At 33.8% G+C, this 15,603-nt stretch overlaps 3 protein-coding genes across 6 annotated transcripts; 2 read left to right on the top strand and 1 right to left on the bottom strand.

Annotated features, from left to right (window-relative positions):
* Positions 1 to 180: 180 nt before the first annotated feature.
* Positions 181 to 6,132, bottom strand: LOC140964438 (uncharacterized). 3 transcript variants are annotated; one of them, XM_073424237.1, is made up of 6 exons: positions 5,888 to 6,132; positions 5,683 to 5,754; positions 5,428 to 5,553; positions 3,823 to 4,733; positions 3,532 to 3,715; positions 181 to 3,440 (listed from the first exon to the last, which is right to left on the bottom strand). In XM_073424237.1, the coding sequence occupies exons 1-6, from the start codon at positions 6,120 to 6,122 to the stop codon at positions 379 to 381; spliced, it is 4,590 nt and encodes a 1,529-aa protein (XP_073280338.1). In that variant the 5' UTR covers positions 6,123 to 6,132; the 3' UTR covers positions 181 to 378. The 3 variants fall into 3 exon arrangements, with proteins under 3 accessions (XP_073280338.1, XP_073280339.1, XP_073280340.1); XM_073424238.1 differs by having other exon boundaries at positions 5,686 to 5,754; XM_073424239.1 differs by lacking the exon at positions 5,428 to 5,553 and having other exon boundaries at positions 5,686 to 5,754; positions 5,888 to 6,131.
* Positions 6,133 to 9,060: 2,928 nt separating this feature from the next.
* Positions 9,061 to 10,961, top strand: LOC140964711 (mediator of RNA polymerase II transcription subunit 18). The gene is made up of 6 exons (XM_073424587.1): positions 9,061 to 9,204; positions 9,490 to 9,589; positions 9,770 to 9,827; positions 9,907 to 10,263; positions 10,369 to 10,492; positions 10,682 to 10,961. The coding sequence occupies exons 1-5, from the start codon at positions 9,169 to 9,171 to the stop codon at positions 10,469 to 10,471; spliced, it is 654 nt and encodes a 217-aa protein (XP_073280688.1). The 5' UTR covers positions 9,061 to 9,168; the 3' UTR covers positions 10,472 to 10,492; positions 10,682 to 10,961.
* A 1,512-nt stretch (positions 10,962 to 12,473) lies between these two features.
* On the top strand, positions 12,474 to 14,386 carry LOC140964045 (zinc finger protein CONSTANS-LIKE 2-like). 2 transcript variants are annotated; one of them, XM_073423537.1, is made up of 3 exons: positions 12,474 to 13,041; positions 13,152 to 13,537; positions 13,854 to 14,386. In XM_073423537.1, exons 1-3 carry the CDS (start codon positions 12,684 to 12,686, stop codon positions 14,217 to 14,219), a joined length of 1,110 nt encoding a protein of 369 aa, XP_073279638.1. In that variant the 5' UTR covers positions 12,474 to 12,683; the 3' UTR covers positions 14,220 to 14,386. The 2 variants fall into 2 exon arrangements, with proteins under 2 accessions (XP_073279638.1, XP_073279636.1); XM_073423535.1 differs by having other exon boundaries at positions 12,484 to 13,056.
* Positions 14,387 to 15,603: the final 1,217 nt, after the last annotated feature.

Here is a 15,603-nt window from a genome sequence, read left to right as displayed (position 1 = left end):
CAAAGAAATTCAACTTAAGCCAACAATCAAATAATCATAAATAACATGATTATCCTTTAGGCAATACCCAAGTGCAGTTGAAATTTGATTCAATAAATATAGAAAGTATAGTACCAATGCCAAATATGGTTATTCAGGTTGCGTTATAAGATAGAGGATGAGAAATAGATAATCATGGGCAGAGATAAAAACATGTACATAATAGATGGTGCCACATATAGATGAATGTGGTTGAACATAGATAATGGAATTTATTAGCATCCCCAAATTCTAACGTTGAAACATGTTACATGTATGTAATGATTATTGTAACTATTTGTACATAATGTTTTTTTTTAAAAAAATTAGAATAAAGAGAGTTGACGTACTCACAATTAATTATTCTCTATTAGGTAGCAATATGTCTTTGAAAACCACGTTTCTTGTGAATACTCCAGATTGACGCTCTAAATTCCCATCTTTTACCAAAATTTTTGTAGAATTTTGTGAGACTCCTCTTGAAAGTGCCACATATAGCTGACCATGACTGAACACATGGTTACGCAAAAATATGCCAATATTTGGGATTGTTTGACCTTGTGCTTTGTTTATTGTCAGAGCAAAACTAAGCCTTATGGGAAACTGTCGACGTGTCAACTCAAATGGTAATCCAGAAGTATCTTCACTTTTCAAGGGCATTCTATGTAGAAAGAATCTGGTACCCTTGTGAGGACCTGTTATGATCTCAGCATCTATAAAATTTCTACCAAGACTGCGGCATATTAATCTTGTTCCATTGCATAGACCAAGTTCGGGCGCAACATTTCTCAAGAGCATGATAGGACTTCCTACTTTCAATATGATTTTATGTGGTGGCAAACCACTTGGACAAAGGGAATTCAAAAATTCTTCTTGAAAGAGGTTGTGATTGTCGTCTTCTACACTATCCCAAGAGGTATACTCTTTTTCCTCTCCAGGAAACTTGATAATGAGCATTTGATTAATATTGTCGACATCAACATTTTTTGGTGTGATGATGGCTCTATCAACCATATAGTTTTCATCGTTAACATGATTTATCATATTAGGAAAAACAGAATCAATCAACTTCTGAATTGATTGTTCTCCTTCCCATGGTATGATAATTGAATCTGGTAATTTTATGAAATCACGATTCACAGTATGTTGCAATCCATCACCTATACGCAAGAGAAATTGCGAGAAGTCAATATCTTGAGCAGATCTCATATTTTGCTGAAGGTGTATTATCTTTACGCAATGCCAGAATGTTGACCTTGAAATACTTGCAGCAATTTGTTCTGCCTTTGACCCTCGTTTAACAACCGGTAACACTTGTCGAAAATCGCCACCAAAAACCATTGTCTTCCCTCCAAACACTATTTGATTTTCCATAATATCTTGGAAACTCTTACTGACAGATTCAAAAGCATAGCGATTTGCCATTGGAGCCTCGTCACATACTATAGCTGATGCACGCCTTATTAGATCTGCAAGTTCTGACTGTTTTTTTATCTGGCACAGTGTTGATGCTGTTGGTCTCAGTGGAATTAGAAAACGTGAATGTGCAGTTCTTCCACCTTGCAACAATGTTGCAGCTATTCCAGATGTTGCTACCGCAATTATAATTTTACCCATTTTTCTCAAATGTGCCAACATTGAGCGGTATAAAAAAGTCTTACCAGTACCTCCTGGACCATCAATGAAGAAAAGTTTTGATTGGTTATGCATAATACTCTCTATGATGGTGTCAAACGCAATCCTCTGTTGAGCATTCAAACGTTCAATAGATCTCAAATCATCATCAGAAATCTGATAAGAAAGCTCATCCTCAATTATTCTTGGTAGCGTTGTGTCTTCTAAAAACTCAGCACTTATTGATGGCAAATCAAAATCATCAAGTTTCTTTTTGTACTGATGCAACAACCTTCGTATCTCAAGCAATAACTTATTGATGATTAAGTTATTTGATGAAATTTCTCGACCATAATCTTCACACATGCAAGGATGGAACTCATCCCAGAGTTCTCGAACTGTTGTTGGTTGACAGAACACCAGTATGGATACAAATAACCTTCTAAATGAAGATGACATTTTAACAGAACGTGCTTCTTCCAGACATTGTTTTACATAATCATCCTGTTGAAGAAGTCCTCTCATTTGAGCAGACTCCTTAAATGTTGAATATGCTACCCCATTCACAGTCATCAGATCTTCAAAAGATGTTGGGCCCCTGACATGGTTTAAAAGGATACGGAGATAAAACCTCTCACCTTCAGATGGCGACACAACATATACTCTCCCAACCACTTTATTGTTGCTTCTTCGACGAATCCATTTTTTTCCAGATTTTATCCATGTGTAATATTGTGGAAATTCTCGATATAAATACTTTCCAGTCAAGTCAGGATCACAATTTATTTTGAAAAATTCTGTAAGCATAGTCTTCGAGTTGTCGTCATCTGCTAGTAGATCACTTACATGTTGTTGGGGGTCAAAATAAACCAAATGTTGGTTTGGTGTATGTAGTTGTAACCTAATGACTGTAGGATACATCCTACTGAACTCAAATGAGAAAATTCGCCACAATGCTTCAGGCGCACAAATCCACCTTCCATCCACGTACTGTTGGATTTCATCACAATTTTGCCCATTTCGTAACTCCAGTGCAACCCGATCAGGACCTTTATGGATGTACTTGTATATGTATTTGACACATTTAATCCCTCCACATACTTCAACATTAATATGACAATCATATTTTAATAGAAGCCATGGATTGTATGGGACAACCCAACCATTATCAATGAAGACATTGTCATTGTTGGTAATTGATACTTGGCCACCTTCACGTCTTCGATACAAAGGATATGAATCATTTCCTCTAGATGTGTATTCCACAAATGGCTTTGGAAAGTTCTTCTTACATTTTCCATTTACCATGCATGGACAATTTGGATTGATTGATCCACATGGCCCATGTATCATATGGTGGACAACTGCTTTATGTAGATTGGGTTCTTCTGTTTGTGAAAGTATTTCAGCACGCACAATTGAGTCAAAGTGATCAGGAGTACACAACTTGTCATTATTTTCAAATATGACCAACATATGAACATGGGGAAGTCCTCTTTTTTGATACTCAATGACGTACGAATAAGAGCGGACCTTACCCAAAACCCCCCTATCCACAATGTCTTTCTTAAACTCTTCAAATTTTGATTTAAATATCCTTGTAATCAAATCTGGACGGTCTTGAGATGATTGCCCAGGAAGTAGTTGATATTTTATCTCATTCCAATTCGGATTGCATGTCATTGTAAGCATTATATCTGGTTTTCCATATGTTTGTACCAAAGTCATGGCATCTTGATACCGTTGGTACATATCACGTGGGCTTCCACCGAAAGATGATGGCAAAACGATTCTGGTACCAACATTTCCTGTAATGCATTTGGTAGATATGTATAATTTGTGAGTTGTAATATATATGGTGTGAAAAATAATAATATTATAATAATTAAGTTATCATACCTGCATTATTTTCACCTCCATGTAAACAATCTTGCAATCCTTGGTAAAGTTCAGAACGTATATAACGTTGATTTGAACGTATCCATCGTAGTCTTTGTGTTTCAATCTTTACGTAATTGTCAACTACGTATTGTTGAAGTAGACGGCCTCCTCTAAGTAGCAAAGATGGCGAATTTTCTCGTATCTGAATAAGAAGATAATGTACATTATATGAGTATAGGTGTATATGTAAGTTTTAAATTGTTTTTAATTAAAAAAATGAATCATAAAGTACAATGTTTTTTCACTAACCTGTAGCATATACGCATAGTAATTTAAGCATGTTAACCGGGTACCATTGATATTTCGGCTATTTATGTCCCAACCATATGTACCATATGGCAGAAGGAGTGGATATTGCAGAGGATCATAATAGCCAACTACATCTTGAATGCTGATAAGATTTCCACCGATACCTTGTATAGTAATATCTCGACCGCTCAAAGTTTCTTGAAATTCGTTGTCAACAATTACAGCTGCTACTTGAGATGTTGTTGGTAAACTATATTGATGTTCATTAGGTTTTTGTTGCCTGATGATGAGCCTACAGTTAGGTATGTCTTGACATTTGCCAATTTGTCGAAACACGTGCACAAATGGATTGTGTTGATCAAGAATGTTTTGTATCTTAAGCAGTAATTCTCGCCTTAGTTCTGGATTTTCATGAAGTCTATTATCTATATCATGATCTGTGTCTACAATCCACATCTGCATGTACCTTGGCCTACAATTCTCATTTGGTAGAAGACTTCCAATCGAGTGATATATTGATCCATGGGCACGAAATGTGTAAATTCCATGCGTACCAGTTGCTAAGGACTCATCTAAGTTGACTCTCGTCGATGTAAAAGAGAAAACATGATTGTATGCCCTTATGAACTGTCGAAAATGTCTGCCTTCCTCATTATCAGCAGCATACAACTCTTGTAATTGAATGGGAGAAGGGATATGATCCAAATTTGTATTTCCATTTCTACAGCAGAATTGTGATGTTTCACCATGAAACAATAGAGCTTGGCAGTGTACACAAATTTTTGGGGCAGACAATTGCCACCGACAATTTATCTCACTTTCACCGAAATTTCTTGCTAGGTTACGATATCGACGTGGACGTGGATAGCGTCGTATGTTAGTAATGACATTGTTTTCATTGAAGTTGATTCCTGCAATAATTTTCAAAATAATATTCAAACTAATAATTTTTTTAAAAAAATATTGTTGCTGGAAGATTGAACCAATAAATTATATATTGGAAATTTATTATTCTAATCTTATTTCTTAAGCTTTTTTTTAAATAATATATTTTCAAAATATTTGACGATATACTGTATACTGCCAAAATTCCAAAATATATTCATAACACAAAAGGTTTTGGTGTCTTGGTGTTGTAATATGATGAATATTTAATATATTAGCCTCATATATTCAAGATGCACGCTACTTGTGTGCCTTTGTGGCCAGTTGTAATTGAAATTGTGAAATGCATATAAGCGTTAATGAGAAATTCATTTATTTCATACTTTACGTTTAAAAAATTTACATTAAATATTAAAAAACATTTTTTTCATATTTATATGAATTAATAAAAAATGAGAATAATTACGTTAAATATAAATAAATTTTGTATGAAACTCTTAAAATAAGACATTAAAAAAATGTAACATGTTTTCAAATTAAATTTTACACGTTTAAAAATATATGTAAGAGTTGACAATTATGTTATTTTCAATATTGATAGTTCATGTAGTTATATTTTGATTTTGGATGTCTTATATTATATATCGATGAGATAATGCAAAGTCAAGAAAATAAATGATACATATTATATCAATGTTGTATTTGAATTTAGTAGATTACCTTGATGAGTTAAATCAGTTAGACCATGACATGTGTTAGTACTCCCATGCTCAAAATTTGATGTCATTGTTTGATAAGGTACTGTCTGTATATGACATATTTGTCTAACCGTAGTTGCGGTGATACCTGTTATTAAAAGTGAATGTAAAATATTTAATTATTACATGTGGATGTAGTCTCACATATTGGCTTGCATATTCATATAAAAGAAATGTTTAAAATCGTTCAACTTAAAACAATGCAAATGAAATCAACCACCTTCATTTGAAGAAGTTTCCATTATTGCATGTGCTGTGGTAGCCATAGCCAAATTGTTGTTGGTGGGAACTGAAAATGTGTAAGAGCATTATATGTATGTAGTAGAATAAATAAATAAAATTCATAAAAATTAATATAAATGTACAAAAAAGGAAAATTATGAGTGATAAAAAAGAAGAATTACATATTTTATATAACATACCATTCAAGTGTGTAGTAGCATCTGACATTTCAAAGTTGGATTCATCAGAATATGTTGCATGTGCATTTCTATTTATACGTCTTTGGTAGTTTGATCGACGTTGGGCTAGATTTGCTTGTCGTTGATCTTGTGTCATTGATTGTCTTTGTGCGCGTCGTCGCGCTGTGTTTAATTGTCGCCTTTCATTGTCATTACGATTGGTATGAATAGTAACCCATGTAGGAGGAAAAGACATTGAATCTAAATTGTATTTAAATCTGTTTCAATATTTAGAAGGAAACTATTAAAGATTGGTCTCGACATGTTTAATTTGCAATAATTCAAGAAATATAATAACAGATTCAAGAAAAATATGTATTAGCTTATCAATGTCATCAAACTTTTCAAAAACATGTCAGATCCAAAGACTGGAAGCCATTAAAAAACCATAAAATAGAAATAAAAAGAAAAAAAATTACATGAATTATACGCTAAGCTCATGAAAATAAGTTTAGTTTAAAGTAAAAATTGTACGTTTAAAACATGTATTAGCAAATCAATTTCATCAAAATTACTAAAAACATGTCACATCCAAAGCCTTAGGGCCATAAAAAAGCCCTCCAAAATAAAAATAAAAAGAAAGAAAATTACACAAATTATACTTTAAACTCATGAAACCATGTTTAGTATGAAGAAAATATTGTAAATTTAAAATATTCATTAGCAAATCAATGTCATTAAAATTACCAAATACATGTCACATCCAAAGACTTGAAGCCATAAAAAACCTATAAAATAAAAATAAAAGGGCATAAAATTACAAAAATTAAACGCAAAACTCATGAAACCATGCTAAAATCATACTAATAATTTTATGAAATTTATTCGCAAAACCAACCCGAATCACATCCAAAGACTTGAAACCAGTAAAAAACTGAAAAAATAAAAATAAAAGGACAGAAAACCATCTGTGACGCATAAAACTAATGCCCATGTAGTTTACATTTAAAAATTTAGGTGCGAAAGAACTATAATATGTAACTTTTTATTTTATTTTATATATCATCAAGACGACCACCTTTACGTGCACACATGAGAGAAATAGAAAAGTAGTTGAATATGATACCAATTAATCAGTTCACGAAAATTTTAAACCAGTCCTTAACCAAATCACTTAGCTAGATATACACCAGGATACTATCACTCTCCCTGAGATGGACATGATGAAGATTCATAATTGTGGCATTCAAGTTTTGAACATTGCCGCATCAATGCAAGCTCTCACTCTCACGCATGCGCCACGGAATTAAAATAAGCATCGATACACAAACCAAAAAATTAAAAAGACTTATGAGTTAATGAACTGAAAAGGGAAACCAAAGTTGAGTCTACTAAAATTTTAAGGAGAAATTTTTTCGATATTATCTGCCAAAAAAAAATGCTCACTGACGTAAACAGAAACAGAATACACCAAAGAGAATAACAAAGATCTAAACATTTCATCATCAAAATAATAAAAGTCTCATTAACAAATGAAGGTCAAACACAACGAAAATATGAAACATCAAGATTCAATCTTTAATAAAGGAATAAAAAAAAATATGGCAACTCTGTACGTAAACCACCAAAACATCTGCTGGGCCAACCAAAAAAATTGAATTAAAAGCGGAAATTTACCAGTGCAAAATCATTAGTGCATCCGGGCTTTTTGGGAGCCAGATCGTCATCATGGACGATGTCACCGGCTGTCACACCGTGTGGGATGCAAAATAGCATCAGTAAAACAACACATAAAATCTCTGAAATTCCATGGCGAAGCTTCAGATTTATAAGAGCAATTTCCTCTTGATGTCTTGATTTCACTGCTNGCCTTTCGTTCACCCTCCATTCCCTGGCCATTTCTGGCCGCCGCATGGTCACGCTGGCGCCGAAGTTGTCGACAAAGATTCTGTGCATGCCCCACACGCTTGATTCTCAAATTTTTTTTGTTCTTTATTGTTTTATTTATTTATTTAGGCTGTGGATCCCAGGCGTTTTTGATTTTGGATTGGAAATAAACGTCCTCATTTGCATTTTAATACAATCAGTTCAGATTTTTTAATAAATAATAGTAGTTAAAAATGTTTATATATATGACCCAGTAAGATCTCTTTATTATAATCATTAAAATAAAACAAATATCTATTTTTCAACATATTTTTTTTATGTAGTTATCATTATCAACTTTTAATTATTTCAAAATCTAATTATTAGTTATTAGATTTAATCACTCAAAAAAAATTATAAATATGTTTGTCAGGTCTGAGATCTTTCAAAATGACGATAGTTATTTCTCATCTCTACTTTCAAAGATAATTAATATCAAGTTGGACTCAAATTTTATAATAATAACTGGTAAAAGATGCACACGTTTGTATGTGTTATTATTATTTTTAATTTGATCAAATAATACAAAACTATTAACACGAAATTATTTTTAATTTAGAAGAGTTGTTTGATTTAAAAGAGAAATTTTTTTTTTTGATATTTTTATGTAAAATATGGAGGGACTTGATGAGTATTTTAGTAAGGTAAGAAATATAATTATGGAATTAAATATTTTAGTGTTCTCTAAAGTAATTATTCTGAGAGTCTCACACTTGATAATATAGTATAGATTATCAATTTACAACCACATCGCAAAAAATAAACTGTGTCATAAAATTTAAACGCTCTTATTACTTCCATATTATAGAGTAACCTCCATGTGTAAGTATTTATTCAATATTTATGGTAAAAAAATGTCAATTTTTTGAGATACAATGATAAAACCAATAGAGAAATTTGAATATAAAAATTATCTAATTAAATCGAGTTTTTAAATAAAATTCGATAACTTGTCGATTTTTTTAAATCAAAATTTTATTCATCCCTGGTTTTGGTAATATTATTTATTATTATTTTAAAATTTAAATTATTTAACATTAATTACTACTATTAATAATAATTTATTTAATATGATTTTTTATTATTCTTCTTTATTTTATATCTGATTTTTTATTTACATAATACAAATTTAAATTTTTTTACTACAAATATACAAAATAAATTTAATATTAAATCCAAGGAGTCGAGATTTGAAACCCCAGCTCCTAATTAAAAAACCCGAACATATTTAATTTTGTTATTATTATTATTTTTTTTAAAAAAAAAGAAGAACTAAAACCCTAATTAACTGATAGAAACCACTTTAATCTTTCGTATCCTTTCCCGATAAACTGCCTGCCTATCGGAGATCAATCAGAAAGCATCTCCGAATCCAAATGGAGTGCGTCGTTGAGGGAATTATAGAAACGCAGGTGCTTTTCCCAGATATGGTTTGTTAGTTTTGATCATTTTACTGCTGAAAGTTCCAATTTTCCCTAAATCTGACATTGTTATTCATTGGCATTGTGAGCGAGATTTATTTATCTTAAGAGTACATGTGGCCTCAATTCTGTTTTTTTCCTCTTGCAGTCTAGCTAGAATTTTATGTTTATTTTTTTCCTCGATTTTATATGTCCATGTGATACCTTTGATTTTTAACTCAAATTGGGTTCCCAACACTCATCAGTTTTGATTGATACCAAGTGTTTTCTCTGCAGCATGTTGAAGCTCTGGAGATTCTTCTTCAAGGACTCTGTGGTGTTCACAGAGACCGTTTAAGGATTCATGAACTATGTTTGAAAAGTGTCCCGAACCTTGGTATGGATTCACACTCTTCTCTTGTAGCAAGGGCTTACAAATTACCATATTAATTCTTATTCATTACATATATGATAATGCACATCTTCGTCTTATTACGTGGAGAAATTCACGTTGCTTTGTTGGTCAATGCTTGTTCCTGTAAATACTCCAATGAGTTTTGTTCTCGATTTCTGCTAGGTTTAGTAGCCTCAGAATTACGGCTTTTATGTGATCTCGAGCAGTCAGAGCCAACATGGTAAGAAGAGGTGTGATGCTGCATTTCTTTTAATCATTGAATGTCTAAAGGTGATTTCTGAAATTTATATAATGCCTAGGACCGTCCGACACATTGGTGGTGCGATGAAAGGTGCTGGTGCTGATCAAATCTCAGTGTTGGTGAGGAATATGGTGGAGAGCAAAGTGAGCAAAAAGGCTCTCCGCCTATTTTATGCACTTGGCTACAAATTAGACCATGAACTTCTGAGAGTAGGATTTGCCTTTAATTTCCATAGAGGTGCTCAGATAAGAGTTTCCGTCTCTTCAGTCAATAAAATGCTCAAACTTCATGCTACGGATGAGGCAGTGCCTCTTACGCCAGGAATACAGTTAGTTGAAGTGACAGCCTCTGCATCGTCTGAGAACTACACTGAAGTTGCTGCTGCTGTATCATCTTTCTGTGAATATCTTGCACCGTGAGTGAACATGCTTAAGTTTACTGAGTGTCCCTTATTGTTAGTCCTCTTACGCCAGGAATACAGTCAGTGCAACCGTAACCAATCTGTAAACTCTGTTTCCAGGCTGCTTCATCTTTCAAAACCCAGTAACTCGACTGGAGTTGTTCCTACTGCAGCAGCAGCTTCTGCATCTCTGATGTCTGATGGTGGAGGCACAACACTTTAACAGAGCTTTAAGAGTCGCAAGGTATTACTGACCTCAAAGTATTGATCATGGAGTTTAGCTCAAAATTCAAATGTGTCTGCTGTGCTATGTGATAGGAGTCCTTCAATTTCTTGAATGCTCTTCCCTTGTTGTTTGTCTTTAAGGTTTCATCGACTTTTTTCTTGTGAAATCTTGGTAGGCTAAGCTGTTTCATACTGACTGTCGGTGCAGGTTCTTCTATTCCAATCCAAGATAACAACATAATGTGGTGGGTTGTAATTACCAGTCTTATGAGCAATGTATTATGGCCTCCATTTCTTAGAATATCCGATACAATAGTTGCAGCCTTGCAGGTGTGTAGTGAGTTGAATACATTTCTTAGGGTTCCACTTACTCATTTGGTGAATAATATAGCTTGATTGACTGAACCAAGTTAGCCATTTTCTATATTGGTATTGGGTTTAAAAACAATATATCATAAAACCTATGAATTGTTAGAAATTTCAATTTTTCCGAAGTGATGTTTCTGATTGATGTGCTTAAAATGTGTACGAATCTCTTTTATATAATTTATTCGGTGGTATTTCCATGGGTTTCCTTTTTGAGAAAGTCCTAAAATGGCTTGCGCCAATAGATCTTGGCTTGTGACATCTTGTTAGTGGAGCCACTTTTAAAGTATTTCTTCATCTTTGTATATTCAATTTTGTTGACGAACATGACATTGAACGAATCCAAATATTACTTCTTCTTTTTTCATAATAAAAGCGGTAAATTTTTTCTTTCACGAACACAATTGAGATATAGAAATAGGGGTATATCATATGAATGAATTTAATCGAATTTGTTATATTTTTTAATTAAAAAAATAAGCTTGAATTTTTCGGTGACGCAAATTTTAGGTGAAACTTGATTGATAAAATGTTTTATATATTTATTTATTTGAATTTTTGAACCAGTATATTTGTGAAATAAGAGAAATATATTGAAGTTTGTAAAGTTTCAAACAAGATAATTTAGATTTGAATTTATGTTGAAATGTATTCAACTATGTTTAAAAAAAAGAAATTGAAGCATTTCGAGCTCATGAGTTGGTTAGAGAAAATTACAACCACGTGAGATGCTGAAGTGGGCCAGGAAAGCATTTCCTTTCATTGGACCGTAGGCCCACATGATTTGGACAGCCCAGTACATGGACTGCACTGTCAGTACAAATTCTAAACTTGTGGTTCAGGTTCGTAGCGATCCGGCCTTTTTATGACTTTCCTCATCTGTTCGCTTCCATATATTTTGTATGTGATTCAATTGCAGCCACGTCCATCAAATTCAAATCTAAGTCAATAAGTAGCCCTACAATGCACATATAACATGATGCTACTACTTTGTATCTGAATGCGACTTGTATTTGGGACACTATACCCTGATTTGTACCCAAACAAAATAATATGTATAGATATGAAGCAAAATCACTTTTAGACCGAGACTGATCATAAAAAACTATGATGAGATTGAATAGTTTGTGGTGTGCTGGATTAGAGAACATTTCAAAAAATCATGAATCTCATATTTAAGAATAAATATATATTGGTAGATATATAATTGAGGTGATATACCTAGGGGTGTAACGAGCTGCTTGTGAGCAGCTCGGTCAAATCTCGATTGGAACTTGATTTAGCTCGAGTCGATTTCGACTAGCTTCTAGTTGTGACTATATAGTATTTTTAAAATATATATTTTAAGGGTATTTTCTATATAAACACAAAATTTAAACCCTAAAATTAGGCTACTATTTTTTCACTAGCTGAAATTGAGCTTGAAATTTAATAGTCGGTCAAATTCGAATCAAACTCGAGTCTACAAAACTAAAATTGAGTCGAACTCGAATAATATGATATTCGAACTCGATTCACGTGTATATATATATCATGCAACCCAAATGATAAAAATTATCACTTTACATGCCACCTCAGATCCTCTGAAATAATATTCTTGGTTCCAAAAGGCAAAAGCCACATCCCCAATCCCAATCACCACATCATGTATAGCCCCACCAACCTTTCATGCCGACCACAAAATTGTAGCCCTGCTATTTACACCCACTAAATTCCTGACACGTGTCGTCCCATGATTCTTCCAAGCCCTTTCCACTCCATTACTACAGACTCCGCCCCCGCCACAACTCTTCTGATTACTTTGCACTTAAAAAATTATGCAGCAACAGTAAATACAAAAGACCATGCTGAAACTCGAAAAACATGGCGGCGATGGCCCTAACACCTGGGCCAGAGGCTGCGACACGTGCCGCTCCGCAGCATGCACTGTGTATTGCCGCGCAGACATGGCGTACCTCTGCAGCAGCTGTGATGCCCGTATCCACGCCGCCAATCTGCTGGCTTCCCGCCACGAGCGTGTGTGGGTTTGCGAGGCATGTGAGAGTGCTCCGGCTGCCTTCTTGTGTAAGGCTGATGCTGCATCTCTCTGCACTTCTTGCGACTCTGATATACACTCGGCAAACCCTCTCGCTCGCCGCCACCACCGAGTCCCCATTCTTCCGATTCCTGGCTTGCTCTACGGCCCATCCGCTCCTAGACCTGGTGGGTTCGTAACAGGTGACATTTTGGAATCTGCTTTCTAATATATATGTTTACAATCAATGAAGAATGAACGAGTTGAGTAATCTTCAAATCAAACTATGTGCTAACAGGTGATGCAGCAGCAGATGACTTATTGACTCAGGAAGGAGATGATGCAGATGAAGAAGATGACGATGAAGCAGCATCATGGCTATTGCTCAATCCTTCAAACAATACAGAAAATCAAAGCAGTGAAAATGGGGCTTTATTCGGCGAAGAAGGGGATGAGTATTTTGAGCTTGAAGATTATAATCCATGTCAAAATAATCTGTTCAATTATCAGTACAATAATCTGCAGCAGAATTACAACAGTACTGTTTCTCAAAGGAACTACGGAGGAGACAGCGTTGTCCCAATCCAGAACTGTAAAGAGAAGGACAGTTTTTTCCAGATTGGATTTGAGTGCAAGGCTTCTAACTTGGGGTACACTAGTTATCCTACTTCCAAATCTCATATGGTAAGTTACCTTTGCCAAGAACTCTTAGTCTTTCACAACATTTATGTGAAATTGTTGCAATATATATGAAGCATTTCTATTTTAGAGATTATTGATTTGATAATTTGATCAAGAGTTAGTGATGACAAAAAAAAAAATTGATAGAATCGAAACAAACATCTTACTCCCACATTATAATAATAAAATAGTATAAGAAAGGGATTTAATTTTCAAATTGGAGTTTTGAATTGTTAGATTTACTATTTAAAATGGATCGATGAAATAGCGACAGTGCAGTAATCTTGAACAATAATATCGTTAATTCATAATTTCCCAGGTTTCCCTTTCGCCAGTGGATGTTGGCGTTGTTCCAGAATCAAAAACGTCCGAGATCTCAGTCTCCCACACAAGACCTCCAAAAGGGACAATCGATCTTTTCTCAGGCCCTCCAATCCAGGCAACTCCGCAGTTAACTCCAATGGACAGAGAGGCGAGAGTCTTGAGGTATCGGGAGAAAAAGAAGGCTAGAAAATTCGAAAAGACGATTCGATATGCATCAAGAAAAGCATATGCAGAGACTAGACCAAGAATCAAGGGTCGATTTGCTAAAAGAAAAGATGTTGAAGCGGAAGTGGATCAGAGGTTTTCTACTTCTATAATGGCAGAAGCTGGATATGGGAATGGGATTGTTCCATCATACTGATTGGTGTGGGTATCAGGAAAATGGGTACTGCGTAGCAATTAATTAAGCTACTGCAATACTGATACTATGTCTTGCTTTATCTCATGTTTATATTAATCGTAATATGATTTCTTGAACTTGATTCTTGTCCTATCTAAGTTGATTTGTGCGGTTGTGTGTATTCCTTGTTGATATTTTAAGAGGAATCCACGCTTATTTTTTTTTCCCGGTAAACATAAATTCACAGATCAAAAGTTTAATTACAAGATACACGAGGAATCCATGAGCATATTTGTATATGTATATATACGTACGGTGTGAAATAGAAAACATGTGTAGGAAATATTGGCTTAAAATTGATAAAATCAGATTGAATTCCAAGAAATGCGTCAATTAGATTAATTTTCATTTCCCTTTGAAGAAAAAAACTGAAGGTTTTCCCAAAAAACAAAAACTATTGGGACTGTGATAAATCTTTCAAGATATTTTAGTTAGAAAACAATCATACTTAATTTTTATTTTGAGGTTTAATCTTCAGGTAGTATATATATTTTACTCTATGATAACGGCAGAAATAAACATAATTTCATAACTACAATTCAAAATAAATTTTAGTATTCAAGCTTCAAAGAGAAACTACCACAATTAAGGTATATATATCTGGGAGATTTTTGTGCAACGCCCAAAATTTACTAATTTTAATTTTACTCAGTTGTATTGTAATGTCCGAAAGTTTATAAACAGAAAAGATATTCAATAAGTTTCTTCTGTCAATGAAGCCACGACATGCGAAATAACTCACTTGATCGACTCACTCTTGCGCTGAAGACGATCCCTCGAGGAGCCTTTCATTTTTCTTTGCTTATGACACAAATAAAAGGATTCTTGAAAATGCACTGTATTTTGTTATGCTTCAGTTTCTATAATAATTTTTTTAATTTAATTCCTGACATTTTTTTTTTAATTCCAACTAAACATATACATTTGTTACCCATTTTTCTCTTCTTTCCCATTAGCGTCTATTTTCTCCTGAATTTTTTTTCCCAACGATAAAAACTTAACACCTCCAAATCTCCTAAAAATTTTAATTGTTTTTCAATGGAGTTTGAAAATCCGAAATAACCAGTTGCAAAGCTCGAATTTTTTTCTCCCGATTTCATAGAATAAATCGAAATCAAAATCACGGAAAAATGGGCCGTTTTTCCATGCTCGAAAGTCATGAAAGATAAGTTGAAATTTTACAGTTTATTGAAAGTCCCGATTTTTTTTTTCTCTATATCGATTCTCACTCTCTTATCCCTTTTTCAAATTTCCACTATCAAAGTTCAAAATGATCTGGAAGAAAAAAAAATGTCGATTTTTCCCTTTCCATCGTGAGGTCATTAAAGAAATCTGGCACACACAC

This window comes from Primulina huaijiensis, chromosome 18 (assembly GCF_012295235.1).
Source record: "Primulina huaijiensis isolate GDHJ02 chromosome 18, ASM1229523v2, whole genome shotgun sequence".
NCBI lineage: Eukaryota > Viridiplantae > Streptophyta > Magnoliopsida > Lamiales > Gesneriaceae > Primulina > Primulina huaijiensis.
Note: the sequence above shows the minus strand (reverse complement) of the source record. Positions and strands in the feature narration are given on the sequence as shown.

What these genes read in the sequence shown, in the direction of transcription:
- LOC140964045 (XM_073423535.1), top strand. Translation starts at nt 12,684, where the DNA reads ATGCTGAAACTCGAAAAACATGGCGGCGATGGCCCTAACACCTGGGCC. An exon ending in ACCTGGTGGGTTCGTAACAG is followed by an intron (nt 13,057 to 13,151) that starts GTGACATTTTGG and finishes ATGTGCTAACAG; the next exon opens with GTGATGCAGCAGCAGATGAC. An exon ending in CTACTTCCAAATCTCATATG is followed by an intron (nt 13,538 to 13,853) that starts GTAAGTTACCTT and finishes ATAATTTCCCAG; the next exon opens with GTTTCCCTTTCGCCAGTGGA.
- LOC140964438 (XM_073424237.1), bottom strand. Translation starts at nt 6,122, where the DNA reads ATGTCTTTTCCTCCTACATGGGTTACTATTCATACCAATCGTAATGAC. An exon ending in AACTGATTTAACTCATCAAG is followed by an intron (nt 4,734 to 5,427) that starts GTAATCTACTAA and finishes AAATTATTGCAG; the next exon opens with GAATCAACTTCAATGAAAAC. An exon ending in ACTATGCGTATATGCTACAG is followed by an intron (nt 3,716 to 3,822) that starts GTTAGTGAAAAA and finishes CTTCTTATTCAG; the next exon opens with ATACGAGAAAATTCGCCATC.
- LOC140964711 (XM_073424587.1), top strand. Translation starts at nt 9,169, where the DNA reads ATGGAGTGCGTCGTTGAGGGAATTATAGAAACGCAG. An exon ending in AGGGAATTATAGAAACGCAG is followed by an intron (nt 9,205 to 9,489) that starts GTGCTTTTCCCA and finishes TTTTCTCTGCAG; the next exon opens with CATGTTGAAGCTCTGGAGAT. An exon ending in GAAAAGTGTCCCGAACCTTG is followed by an intron (nt 9,590 to 9,769) that starts GTATGGATTCAC and finishes GATTTCTGCTAG; the next exon opens with GTTTAGTAGCCTCAGAATTA.